Below are 13,857 nucleotides of genomic sequence, written 5' to 3' on the forward strand. Positions count from 1 at the left end.
TTTCCATCATTGACTAGGGGATTCAGCAACAGAGCAGTCCCCAAGCACAGTGCTTGCCACAGGCTAATTTGCATATCACGTGACCGGACTTTTCTCTTGTTTGTAATCAAACGCGCATATTCATAATAAGAAGAGACTGGACTCACGAAAGCTTTTCGGCGCTCTCTTCATGTTTTACATTGTGACATATATATTCTTCCACAACTGCGACAGTTAGGTCTATGACAGTACATATTTAGATATCAAACTGGCTGCATCGTTTGCTCTCCGTCGGCTTCGATGACTGCACGTGGAGCCGTACAACCTATGTAAACAAAGGATCGCTGCGCAAATCGAAATAGTGTTACATGTTTTTGGATATTTTCTCAGTGAAACTAAACCATTCTATTAAAGATGTTTAGTTAGATGTGTAGACTCGTCAAAAATAAAAGAGTAAAAAATCTGTACATTATATTGAATGGACATTGCAAGATGTGACGAATCGTCACATTTTTCTGGCCTGTGGCGGAAGTACTATGCTGGCTTGCCGCATGGAACTCTGGGTAGGAGAGTGCTTCACAATGTGATGCTCCAGAACATACTAAGGATGTGTAAACAGTTCATGGATGGGTGATCACCTAGACATACTGTCGTCGTTATCATTGTTCCTTTGTTGACTGACTGGTCCACTGGTTTTCTGTTTGAGGATGTTCACGTGTAAATGTCGCCTTGATAAGGTGTTATCGTAAATCTCTTTACGTTCATGCGAACACGGGTTACGGATTCACTGCGCCGAATATTTGTGTGCGGCGTTGCGTTTCCTTTACGTCTTGCTGGAAACCACTAATCGTAGGTTCGAATCTCAGTTTGGCTATATTAAGACCCTTGAATATATCAACACCCCGCAATCTAAGATCCTGACAGACCCATTTCAATCTTCTGACAATAAGCTGATAGTTTTGGATTTATTTGCTACTGCTGATGGCGGCCTTAAACCAAACCAACATACACCTCTTCATATTGGTAGATTCATTCAAATCTGAAGAATGAAATCAGTTATTTTCAGTCACAAATGGGTATTATAACCAGATCAATCCGTCATCAAAGATCTGATAAAATAATATAGTATGAGCTGTGAGCGAGCAACCTAAACCTTTTATGCCACACCAGAGACACGAGGAGCTTGTGAGTGAGTGAGTGAGTGAGTGAGTGAGTATGGTTTTACGCAGCTTTTAGCAACATTCAAAAAGCGGTCAAAGGTTTACTCGTCGTGCCGAAGACCCAGGTTCAATTCCCACATGGGTACATTGTATAAAGCCGATTTCTGGTGTCCACCGCAGTGATATTGCTGGAATAGTGCTAAAAGCGGCGTAAAGCTAAACTCACCCACTGGTTCTTGGAGTTTTTGGATTTTGAAGTCTTTGAGGTTGATTTTAATGGCTTTCCAAATTGTATATGCGTTTTATGGAAGTAATGAGAAATAAACTTTCAGATAATACCCACTTTAATACAATGTTAACACCTACAACAATATACACGATGTATAGTTTGTCAATGCCATGTTTAAAATGCATTATTGACATTGATCCTTTTCTGGAGTAGAAAGAAGAAGAGTTGACCCAGATGCTGGAGTCGGTGTCGTTGACGGACGAACCCAAGGATAACAGCAGCAGCTTCGGCTACAACATGAGGAGGAGTTGGAGGTCCCTGTCCAGCAGGGTTGGCCTAAACAAGCTGGGGAGGTCCGAGAAGGGCAGACAGATCTCCAACGTACTCAACAACATCAAGAAGAAGATGAAAGCGCCGTTAAGGCGAAGTAGAACCAAAGGTGACTGAAGCGAAACCATACTTGTCCAGGGCCTACGTGCACGAAGTAGGAGTAGTAGAACATTTGCGCTAAGATCGCTTTGGGAAGCGGGACCCTTGGGCCTGCTGCACGAAGCGATCTTAGTTCAACGGCCTTCGTTAGTCTAAGTTTAAGTATGAAAGTTTCGGTCTTGTCTTAGCGCTAAGATCGCTTTGTTGAATAAAGCACAGGAACCGTCTGCATTTAACGATTTTAGTCCTAAGGAAGCGTTAGTGTATGTTAAAACAAGGGGGGTACGATCGTCTCTGAACTAAAATCGCTTTGTGCAAGTGGGACTGATAATTATTTCACGAGGTGTCAACAGATTGAACACATTCTCATACGGTCCATACGGTGATCATACGGATGATTTAAAAACAACTGTAGGGCAAACGAAAATATAAATTTTATTATCGAATTTTTCTTTGTATATTTATTAGCCACGATAAAAACGAGTGGCTTCTTGTTTTGGCGGCTTCATATTGAGTTATATGTTGTAGTGGAAGACACGCTGTCCAATTCTTTATCCACAGTCATATAATACTGAATACCTATAGCATTATCATACAATTAAATCTTCCTGTACCTCTTAATAGTGCCTGATTTGGTAGTATGAAGGAACTAAAATGGGTTGACCCGTGTTTCCTTGCCTTGTGCATGTATTTAGCGGTGTCTCAAAGGATGCGCTCATAAAATCTCATAATATTCAGTCATCCTGAGAAACATTTAGCATTTCTTACAATACGATATGGGATATTTATGATGGTGTTTGTGAGTCTGTGTTTGTGAAGCGTGAGAACATTTTGAAATTGAGATCCTCCTAGAGCTGCATATTAGTTGCCGTCATAAGTCACGTGAGCGTAACGTGTGAGGAAATGTACAAGCGACGCCAGATGTAGTAGTTTGTCACTTTCGGAGTTCGTGGATGGCCCAGTAGGGGAAGGTTTTCTCTTCTTGTCGAAGGTCCGGGTTCGATTCGGAATATGAGTACAATGTAAGCCCTTACTTTGTGGCATGATTCTGACACAATTTACTAACGGGCACGGCGCTGCCTAAACAGCAAAAGCTGAAACATCAGTCTATTTCAGTCTATTTCAATCTAAATCGGTCCAGAGGTTGTTGTATAAGTGAATATATTCTCTGTAATGACAATGTTGGTTTCAGATGGTGTGGTGAAGACGGATGTAGACACACAGACACCAGATGCAGGTACATCTAATGCATCTAATACAATATTTTTGTCATTGGATGAATGTTAAATTTATTACGACCATATTTGAGGCTTAAAATGTTAAATTTAGCACGATAAGAAATCTACTGATAACTTAGCTCGACACTGAAAACATAGTTTTGTATATTTCCACTGTATTTGTATGAATGCAAACTGTTTGTGGAGTGAGGTTTAGGCACTATTCCAGCAATAATCCAAAAGTGAAATGGCTCATTGTGATTAAAAACGTGATTGTCTAACATAGAAAAGCGCCCATTTTCAAGCTTCCCCTAAATTTTCAAATCCACCTCTTTTTTTTTACCCAAAATGTATTCCCTCATTTTGGATATTGCAATAACCACAAATCTGTTTTGTTACCCACTGTTGTAAACATTACTGCAAATATAACGACAATGGCGTACAAAGGAGCATCTTTCTACAACTATTAGATTCTGGACAAGGTGTTTCAACAATCAAATCAGCTGTTTCCGGTTGTTATATTGTGATTTGAAACCTGGGACCAATAACAATGACATAATTTCTAAATTGTTCCACGAATTGTGATAAATACTCGAGTTTTACTTGCTATATTAACGTATAGAAGCGTCCCCAGCATTACTCGGAAAGCTGGGGTTACCGGATTACTAGGGTCCAAAGTAACCAGGTTTAGCAGTATTGCTGGTACATGTAGTACACGACTTCTAGTTGTAGATGTGGCGGTGCTGAAGGATGAAGAATCCCAGACTCCAGGTGAGGGTATGCCACATCTACACCCGTGTTACAACAGCTCTCAGCGTATTAACGAATGAAATAACACAATGTTTCTGAAAAAGGTTTCACTCGGATTTCAATACTGTTGTAAGAACACTGTTAGATATTTATTGCTGTATACATTCCTTGTGGTGAGTTTTAGAAATGTTTTACATTAGCAACAGACTCCAGATCGTGTTCTATGGGCCTATGGTCTTATCTGTGTTATGAATACAGCATGATACAGCCAAGGTGCAGATACAGTGGATGGTTTGTGAAGTTCAGTTCTGATGTTGCAGGTGTGTATCCGGATGGGGAGACAGAGGAGGGACTGGTGTACATTCTGACCGACGTCCAGGGGATGTCCAGCATCTCTATCACATGTGAGTGTACTGCTGGGGTTGGGAAAATAGGGGCGGTGGGGTAGTCTAGTGGTTAAAGCGTTCGCTCGTCACGCCGAATACCCGGGTTCGATTCCCGACATGGGTACAATGTGTAAAGCCCATTTCTGGTGTTCCCCGCCGCAATATTGTTGGAATATTGCTAAAAGCGGACTAAATCTAAAACTCACTCACTGGGATATTAGGGGTGGGCTGGAGAATGGGGGTGGTAGGGGGACACTCGTGACCTTATGAATGAAGGCATTGAAGCAGGCTGTGTAGAGTTTCCTCCCATTGTCCCTGGTAAAGTATGTGAGATACAAGGTCCACAAGACTATGATAGTGCTAAGGGAGTGCTGAATGGGGTTCAAGATTATTGCGCACATGTGACGTAATGCACGTGTGTGTGGCTACTTGTTACCTACCCCTTTAGCAACAATCCCCTGCATTTGACATATACAATTTGACATATAGCTATAATGAGTGTTTAAAGGGCGGGCATCACTACAATAAGCGCTATAATGAGTGTTTAAAGGAGGACATCACTACACCCAGCGCTATAATGAGCGTTTAAAGGAGGACATCACTACACCCAGCGCTATAATGAGTGTGTAAAGGCGGACATCACTACACCCAGCGCTATAATGAGCGTTTCAAGGCGGACATGACTACACCTAGCGCTATAATTACAAATGAAAAGATAGAGCGATGCTTATTATGTTGATCACTGAATTGTCTTGTCCAGACTTGATTATTTACCGTCCGCCGCCACAGCGCGTTAAAAAACAAACAAACAAAACGGTTCCAAAAAAGAAAACTCGTTCCTGGCATGTTGCTGGGTGCGGTGTTAAACAAACTCAGTTTAACAGAGCTTAACAAACACATCCTCTGTATATCCACTGCTCACATTTCGGTAAACCTACACTAACCCCTGGTTCTTAAATTACCTGCCCTTGCTTTTCTTTACCAATTCCCTCGAGATATAGAGGGTGGAACTAACGTGCTTTCACTTTGTCTGTGGGGCGTTGGGGTAGCCTAGTGGTAAAAGCGTTCGCTCGTCACGCCGAAGACCCGGGTTCGATTCCCCACATGGGTGCAATGTGTGAAGCCAATTTCTGGTGTCCCCCGCCTTGATATTGCTGGAATATTGCTAAAAGCGGCGTTAAACCATACTCACTCACTCACTCATGGTCTGTATTCAGGTCCCCACCAATCGCTGGACACGAGCAGGGTCAACACCGAATGTTGCCACATCACACAGGACGGTCAACTGATGAACTGTTCGCCCACGGACCCCGGTCATCAGGGACAAAAGAAATATCAGAAGTGTTTTGGGACATGTGCAACACCTTTCATCACCCTTGCCAGGAATACTGCCACGCCCCCCTCCCCACCCCAGTACTGGGAGGTCGGAGCCCAGGTAGACATCATGGACCTTGATAAGTTGTGGAAATGGAAGACGTGCCTGGAGATTGGCGTAGCGGAAGAGGATTCGACGGACAATATGTCTCTTTACCGCCAGACGGGTGTGTGGTGTATTCGGGTGGCAGACTGTAAACGGGTGATTTCGTCTCAGATATGGATCAGAGGGAACCTTGTGACCTTCAAGGACATTATGTCTCGATCTCCAGGAACAAGTGCCACCCTTAGCTTTGGCATTGTGCTGGATGTTCAAAGAGGCAGGATAGCCTTTGTGGACCTGAGTAGAAACGTCCTTCTGTACAAAACTGATGCTGTGTTCAAACAGACGCTTTATAGGATGTTTAGTGTTCATCCGTTCTCAGATGAACTGTCGGTGAAGGTGAAGCTGGTCAGTGGAAAGGACATCGTGATGACCACACAGAAACAGAAACTGATTAGTAGCGCACTGGCACCGTCCCTTGTTGACGAGTCCGAGTGCTGACTTGTGGGCCTGGTAATCTTCACTTTCCCGAGACAGATACTTATCTGTATAATAAGCTCTGGATACACGATGATACATATGATACAATAACTCGAAACGGATACATATCATGCCTGAACACGCCGTTATCAAAGGTCATCATATCCCAGTTGCGTAAATCGATGCTCATGCCTAAGAGGCGACTAACGGGACTTGGCTGACACATGTCATCGTATCCCACTTACATAGATTGATGCTCATGCTGTTAATCACTGGATTGTCTGGTCCAGCCTCGATTATATACAGACCGCCGCTTTATAGCTGTAATATTGCTGAGTTTGGCGTTAAACAACAAACTATCCGTTATCAAAGAAGATAATATGTGGTCAACAGAAGCATGCTTGGTAGATACAATTAATTCCACGAAAAAGTAGCTTGAGTCACTAGTACACAGAAATCTAGAGTTAACTTTTAAACAGTTTTTGTTTTACCGGGAAGAGGAAGTATACACTTGAAGACCAAAATAATACAAACTTAAACAAAACGTCACTTTGCCGAAAACAGACACCGAAACACTGCAAAGTTAAGGTTCCAGGCCCCGATCCACATGGTGTACGTAACGTTACGACCTGTCGTAATTCTACAATTTATCATAGGCGTATCGCTACGAACGCTTTGTGGATAGACACCCAGATAAGAACCACGATTCCCGTTTCAAATTCACTGCACTCGAATAACCATGTCTGTTTTGCTCCATATAAAATCACTATCAAACAGCGGTGTATACTTTCTTTTGATCGTCAGTGTATGTTTCCATCTGAAAATATTGCGGTGGGGTAGCCTTAAAGCGTCTGCTCGTCACGCTGAAGACCCGGGTTCGATTCACACATGGGTACAACCTGTGAGGCCCATATCTGGTGTACCCGCCGTGGTATTGCTGGAATATTGCTATAAGCGGCGTAAAACCATACTCACTCACTCCATCTGAAAAAGGTTTGCACTATTCCTTCTTTATTTATATACATCCCGAACTTCCGTCCATGTACGTATGACATTGTATGAGTGAGTGAGTTAATATTTAACGTCACATCGGCAATATTTCAGCCATATCGTCGGATGACATTGATCTCATTGTGACAATGTAAGATACCAGCGATGCTGGATAGTTGGTCATAGACACTAATGGACACGGTCTGAAACCAGAAAGCAAAAGAAACTGCTGAAACCGATTATACAGAACTGTCATCTATTACAGTGTGGTTCAGTTAAGAACAAATAAGATCACTGATTTTGAGTGATCGATGCATATATATATGTCACCGTCATTTTGTCTTCCATCTGATTCGGCGGTTAATCGAGACTAGCGATTGCCTGGTATTGAAGTTCTTAATTACCATTTGCTAGTTACATCCATCTATAAAAGGTGGAGCGGTGGGGTAGCCAAGTGGTTAAAGCGTTCGCTTGCCATACCGAGCATCCGGGTTCGATTCCCACATGGGTACAATTAGTAAAGCCCATTTCTGGTGTCCCACGCCGTGATGTTACTGGAATACTGCTAAAAGCGGCGTAAAACTAAACTCACTCACTGACTTTAAAACGTAGTGGTCATAGCGTTCACGTGTCAGGACCGACTTCAATTCTCCATATGTCTACACGCGTGAAGTCCATTCTTGGTGTCCGCCACTGCCATTATACTTGAGAATCGCGAAAACAGATCTCACTGTTTTCAACCAAAGCACCTTTCAAACAGACTCACAGAAAGGGAAACTGGGGTTTCTATTTGAATTAAGCTGCAAATACTAATATTTGACTTATACATTCAGATTTACAGAATCCCTTTCGGTCCTTTCAAGATAATGACCCTCTGATCTGCTTTGTGTATGTTAAATATTATGGTTACATTATTGTGTGTTTTCACCGTATTCGTGATATTAATGTCTTTTGATGTTGTTACATTGTTACAACCAAATGTTATTGATTATATCTCGACCACAACGACGGATATTTTGAAGTAAAAATGATCTAAGAAGCGCCAGTGGTGTTGTTTAACTCTTTGCCGGACAATGTTTTAACTCTTTGCCGGAAAATGTTTTAAGATTCGTATCTGACAACGGGGTTATCAGACCCAGACCCGGGTTCGATTCCCCACACGGGTACAATGTGCGAAGCCTATTTCCGGTGTCCCGTGACACTCGCACACGTATTGACAGCGGTCGTTAACCACCACTGTGCAGAGTTAGACATCCAGTAGATGTGAGCAGAGGATTTTTATTTTTAACATGTGACTTATGTGATCGCATTGTGATCGCATATATTCTCTTCAAAAACAAACAAACAAACAACAAAACAAAACAAAAAACAACAACAAACAAACCGTATAAGCCATTTTTAGAAGAGTTTCCTGCATTAGGTAAAAGGCAGTTTGCTGGAATGCAATGCGCCAGTTGTGGAAGTGTCTGATGCGTGTTTTGACGTCGACGAACACGTCGATCGAGTTCATCCCATAGGTGTTCTATCGGATTTAGATCTGGTGATCGGGAAGGCCATGGCAAGACATTGGCGTTAGAACTGGCAAGGAACCGGACCATGACGCGTGCTGTATGTGAAGTTGGAACAACGTCGTCTGTCGATCCATAATCCGGAACCATGTGACGTACAGGGACTTTGTTGATGTACCGTCAAATTACCATGAACCACCACTAAATCAGATCTTTGTCTGCTGGATATCGCACCCCACACCATGAAACTCCCTCCATCGAATCTGTCGACCTAAGCGGCAAAACGTTCATTTCTCGGTGTGGTCGGAAATTCTTCTCAAACCAGGGATGCGTTGTGCAGCAGTGGCAAGACGATGACGCAAGTGAGTAACCCGGATGTATCGGTCCTGGGCTTGGGTGGTAACTCTTGGACGGCCGCTTCTCGTCTTGGGCGGAATTGGTCTGCAGGAAACGATCCCAAAGGCGAGATATGGTACTCTGATGAACGTTGAAATGTCAGGCAACTGCAGACTGCGACTCACCAGCTTCAAGGCGGCCTATGGCCATGTTTCGATTGGTACACAGTCTCGGCGTGATGATTTCCTGTTTTCCAGGCAAACACGAATGACAAGATTAAACACAACGTTTGCCTTTTTAGAGTGATCGATAACGCATGCTTTTCCGCTTACTTACACGTGTATTTTTCTTTGAATGTGATCTTGGTGACCTTTTGGAGAATATTTCTTCAAACATTTCTAAAACAACGAAAACAGTTTAAATTGCCCCGTTTTGGCGCTGAAGCTGTTTACAATCGCACAAAGATGACGTTTTGGACAGAAATAGTATATTTGTATTGTTTTGCCGCAGCTACATGTGTCCAAAAATCACTTATGCGTTTCTATTTTCAAACCAACCAACCAACCTGCCAAATATCTGTGACAAAGAAGTGTATGTATTAAAACAGATTGTACTAATTTTTGTTCCAAATAGTATCAGCCACCGTACTTGGTTACTGAAAATAAACCTTTTACCCCGGAACGTCAACAGAAATCTATATTTAAATTTATTATCATTATCATCATATTTATTTGCAGCCTCACATTGTACTGGAAAAAAACCCATTTTATCCCTCAGTGTAAACAGAAATCTGTTATTATAAACTTTGTTATTTTCATTACCTTTTTTTATCGACAGGCCACGTTTTGTATATACAAAACATGCTGTGTAAACAAACACTGGAGTTCCACAAGGTTATGTCATTTCCCCTTGTACTTTCATTCTGTATACAAATGATTGCACGGATCACTGTCCGTGGACAATGCTGCTTTGGTCGGAGTGTTTGGAGACATCAAACAACATTACTGACATGATGTTACTATTGTGTTACTTGGCGCGCTGACAATCACCTCCAGCTAATAGCACTAAACTCTATTGTTGATGTCAGAGGCATCAAAAGTGAATTGCACTTTGGGAGACAATAGGGAACTGTGGAAACCTTTACGGGATTCAAACATTGTTGTGTACATGTGTTTTCAATGTTGGTATGGCTCTCTAAAGTCAAAAACAAATTTTACCTCAGATTGTTTAATGGCGAGCAGTGAAGCCCATTTCTGGTGTACCCTGCCGTGATATTGCTGGAATATTGCTAAAAGCGGCGCAAAGTCACTGTCCTGCGGTGTCATCAAGGGAGAAAAGAAACGTGAATCATCGAAGAAGAGAACTCTTCTCCACTCACATAGTCCCTATGGCAGGTGTGTCCACTGTCTGTTGACGTCAATGTTCTGGCGTCTGAAGTGGCCTTGAGGCTGGGCGTCTGGCACGGATGCCTTAGTCGCGTAGACGTCGTCGAACTGTTCTCACAGATACACCTCGGCTGCTTGTCATGGTACGGGCTGTATGACATGCTGGCTGGAACATGTCGGATGTGCGTGGTTCGAATCCATCGGTCCTGACGTTTGGTCGTTATTGATGGGTGGCCATAACCGTTGGTCTATAACTTGATTATTTTGCTGAAAGCGTCGAAATAAGTGTAAATAGTGACAAGCAACGTCACGCAGGGGGCGGCGTGTGTGTGTGTGTGTGTGTGTGTGTGTGTGTTTTCCAGGCAGAACCTATTGCTCTATAGTCATTTTCCTCGAGGCGTTGGATGTCGAACTTGTTCCAGCTGAATGAATAGAGCCTGTGCTTCTTAAGACCGCAATGAGCTGAAATGATAAGCATCTGGCCTTTTAAAGAGAATATTGCAGACCATAACTAATTCATATTTACTATTCTTTTTGTACAAGAATCATCACAAGTCAACTGTCATCGTTTCTACTTCCGCTTGTCTTTTATTGCAGGATATATTTGTGACATTTCTGCAAATTTCTGAGGCCTGAGGCTTTCCCCACCCAGTTACGAAAAGTTTCCATTGGCAGGTGTGAGTGGGCGAGATACATACCCAGTAGGTTGCTCTGTTGCATCTGGAAGTCTGTGTGTCAGTGCAACAGTAAGAGTCAAAGTGAATAAGCACATATTCTGATTAAAGTAAGTTTTAGACTAGAGAAAACACCTCTCTTTCTCTTTTCCCCCAGGACTATGTAGCATTCTTTTAATAGGCGATCCAATGTGGATCCAATGTGTCAGTCATGTCAGGAATAAATCTGGAACAAGTTGTTGGTAAGCATAGGTTTGTAAACTTCTCACATCCAGCTATCTTGCTTCACAGACATGTCATTATTTCATCTGTCATCTGCAGGTGCAGGATCTGGCATGTTCTTCGACAGCCCTGTGAGCTGCATGTCTCCACAGGTGACACCCTGGAACCAGGGAGACACACCCGCCTACGCCAGTGCCTTGTCCCCTGGTATCGGCAGCGGCATGTCTCCACAGGTGACACCCTGGAACTAGCGGAGACACACCCGCCTACGACAGTGCCTGGTCCCCTGGTATCAGCAGCGGCATGTCTCCACAAGTGACACCCTGGAACTACGCCAGTGGGAGACACACCCGCCTACGCCAGTACGCCTTGTCCCTGGTATCAGCAGCGGCATGTCTCCACAGGTGACACCTTCACCCTGGAACTAGGGAGACACACCCGCCTACATCAGTGCCTTGTCCCCTGGTATCAGCAGCCGCATGACACCTGGACAGGCGGGCTTCTCTCCGTCAGCTGATAGTAAGACTGACTTCAGTCCATCGTCACCATAGCCAGGTTAACAGGGCATTCCAGTCCTTGCGCAGGTACATATATGGCGCCAGCGTCACCATCCTACATGCCAAGATGCTTGGCTACTTGCTAAGCCGTCGTGGATATTCACCAACCTCCCCTTAATGCTGCCCAGCTTCTCCAACAAGCCCCAGCTTGAAGAAGAAGAAGAAAAATTCAGTTGCAACCTACTGACCATTCAAGGGAATGATGGATTGAGTATATCGCTGATTATTTGTTGTGGTTGAGTATAATAAGGGTATTGTGTGGAATTACCATTTTGCATATGTGGCGCCTGTCAGTTGTGTTCTGGTAGCACCATTGGTACATAAGTGATCACCAGTGGTACATATGTGGTGACTATTAGTTCCGTCCTGGTAACACCATTGGTACACGTGTGGCGACTATTATTTCCATCCTGGTTGCACCATTGGTACATGCGTGGCGACTATTAGTTCCGTCCTGGTAGTACTATTGGTACACGTGTGGCGACTATTACTTCCGTCCTGGTAGCACCATTGGTACATGTGTGGCGACTATTACTTCCGTCCTGGTAACACCATTGGTACATGTGTGGCGCCTATTACTTCCGTCCTGGTAACACCATTGGTACACGTGTGGCGACTATAAGTTCCGTCCTGGTATCACCATTGGTACATGTGTGGCGCCTATTACTTCCGTCCTGGTATCACCATTGGTAAATGTGTGGCGCCTATTACTTCCGTCCTGGTATCACCATTGGTACACGTGTGGCGACTATAAGTTCCGTCCTGGTATCAATATTGGTACACGTGTGGTGACTATTAATTCCGTCCTGGTAGTACTATTGGTACATGTGTGGCGACTATTAGTTCCGTCCTGGTAGCACCATTTGGTACACGTGTGGCGACTATTACTTCCGTCCTGGTAGTACTATTGGTACATGTGTGGCGCCTATTACTTCCGTTCTTGTAGTACCATTGGTACACGTGTGGTGAATATTACTTCCGTCCTGGTATCACCATTGGTACACGTGTGGCGACTATAAGTTCCGTCCTGGTATCAATATTGGTACACGTGTGGTGACTATTAATTCCGTCCTGGTAGTACTATTGGTACATGTGTGGCGACTATTAGTTCCGTCCTGGTAGCACCATTGGTACATGTGTGGCGACTATTACTTCCGTCCTGGTAACACCATTGGTACATGTGTGGCGCCTATTACTTCCGTCCTGGTAACACCATTGGTACACGTGTGGCGACTATAAGTTCCGTCCTGGTATCACCATTGGTACATGTGTGGCGCCTATTACTTCCGTCCTGGTATCACCATTGGTACATGTGTGGCGCCTATTACTTCCGTCCTGGTATCACCATTGGTACACGTGTGGCGACTATAAGTTCCGTCCTAGTATCAATATTGGTACACGTGTGGTGACTATTAATTCCGTCCTGGTAGTACTATTGGTACATGTGTGGCGCCTATTACTTCCGTTCTTGTAGTACCATTGGTACACGTGTGGTGAATATTACTTCCGTCCTGGTAGCACCATTGGTACATGTGTGGCGCCTATTACTTCCGTCCTGGTATCACCATTGGTACACGTGTGGCGACTATAAGTTCCGTCCTGGTAGTACTATTGGTACATGTGTGGCGACTATTAGTTCCGTCCTGGTAGCACCATTGGTACACGTGTGGCGACTATTACTTCCGTCCTGGTAGTACTATTGGTACATGTGTGGCGCCTATTACTTCCGTTCTTGTAGTACCATGGTACACGTGTGGTGACTATTACTTCCGTCCTGGTAGCACCATTGGTACATGTGTGGCGCTTATTAACTCCGTCCTGGTAGTACTATTGGTACATGTGTGGCGACTATTAGTTCCGTCCTGGTAGCCCCATTGGTACACGTGTCGCGACTATTAGTTCCGTCCTGGTGGTACCATTGGTACATGTGTGGCGACTATTTGCTCTGTCCTGGTAACAACATTGGTACATGTGTGGCGACTATTCCTTCCGTCCTGTTAAGACCATTGGTACATGTGTGGCGACTATTCCTTCCGTCCTGGTAACAACATTGGTACATGTGTGGCTAAAATTAGTTCCGTCCTGGTGGTACCATTGGTATGTGTGTGGCGACTATTAGTTCCGTCCTGGGAATACCA

At 43.9% G+C, this 13,857-nt stretch overlaps 1 protein-coding gene across 1 annotated transcript in view; it reads left to right on the forward strand.

The window, feature by feature from the left end:
- The window catches only part of LOC124266533, a 31,450-nt gene extending 25,173 nt beyond the window's left edge, over positions 1-6,277 (forward strand). Inside the window, exons 5-9 of the mRNA XM_046701326.1 lie at positions 1,582-1,807; positions 2,990-3,034; positions 3,741-3,785; positions 4,085-4,168; positions 5,368-6,277. Coding sequence (XP_046557282.1) covers positions 1,582-1,807; positions 2,990-3,034; positions 3,741-3,785; positions 4,085-4,168; positions 5,368-6,068 — 1,101 coding nt within the window. The 3' untranslated portion in view covers positions 6,069-6,277. The remainder of the gene's footprint in view (positions 1-1,581; positions 1,808-2,989; positions 3,035-3,740; positions 3,786-4,084; positions 4,169-5,367) is intronic.
- Positions 6,278-13,857: the final 7,580 nt, after the last annotated feature.

The sequence above is a fragment of the Haliotis rubra genome, unplaced genomic scaffold, assembly GCF_003918875.1.
Source record: "Haliotis rubra isolate DU_JTF1 unplaced genomic scaffold, ASM391887v1 Scf1262, whole genome shotgun sequence".
Classification (NCBI taxonomy): Eukaryota; Metazoa; Mollusca; class Gastropoda; order Lepetellida; family Haliotidae; genus Haliotis; species Haliotis rubra.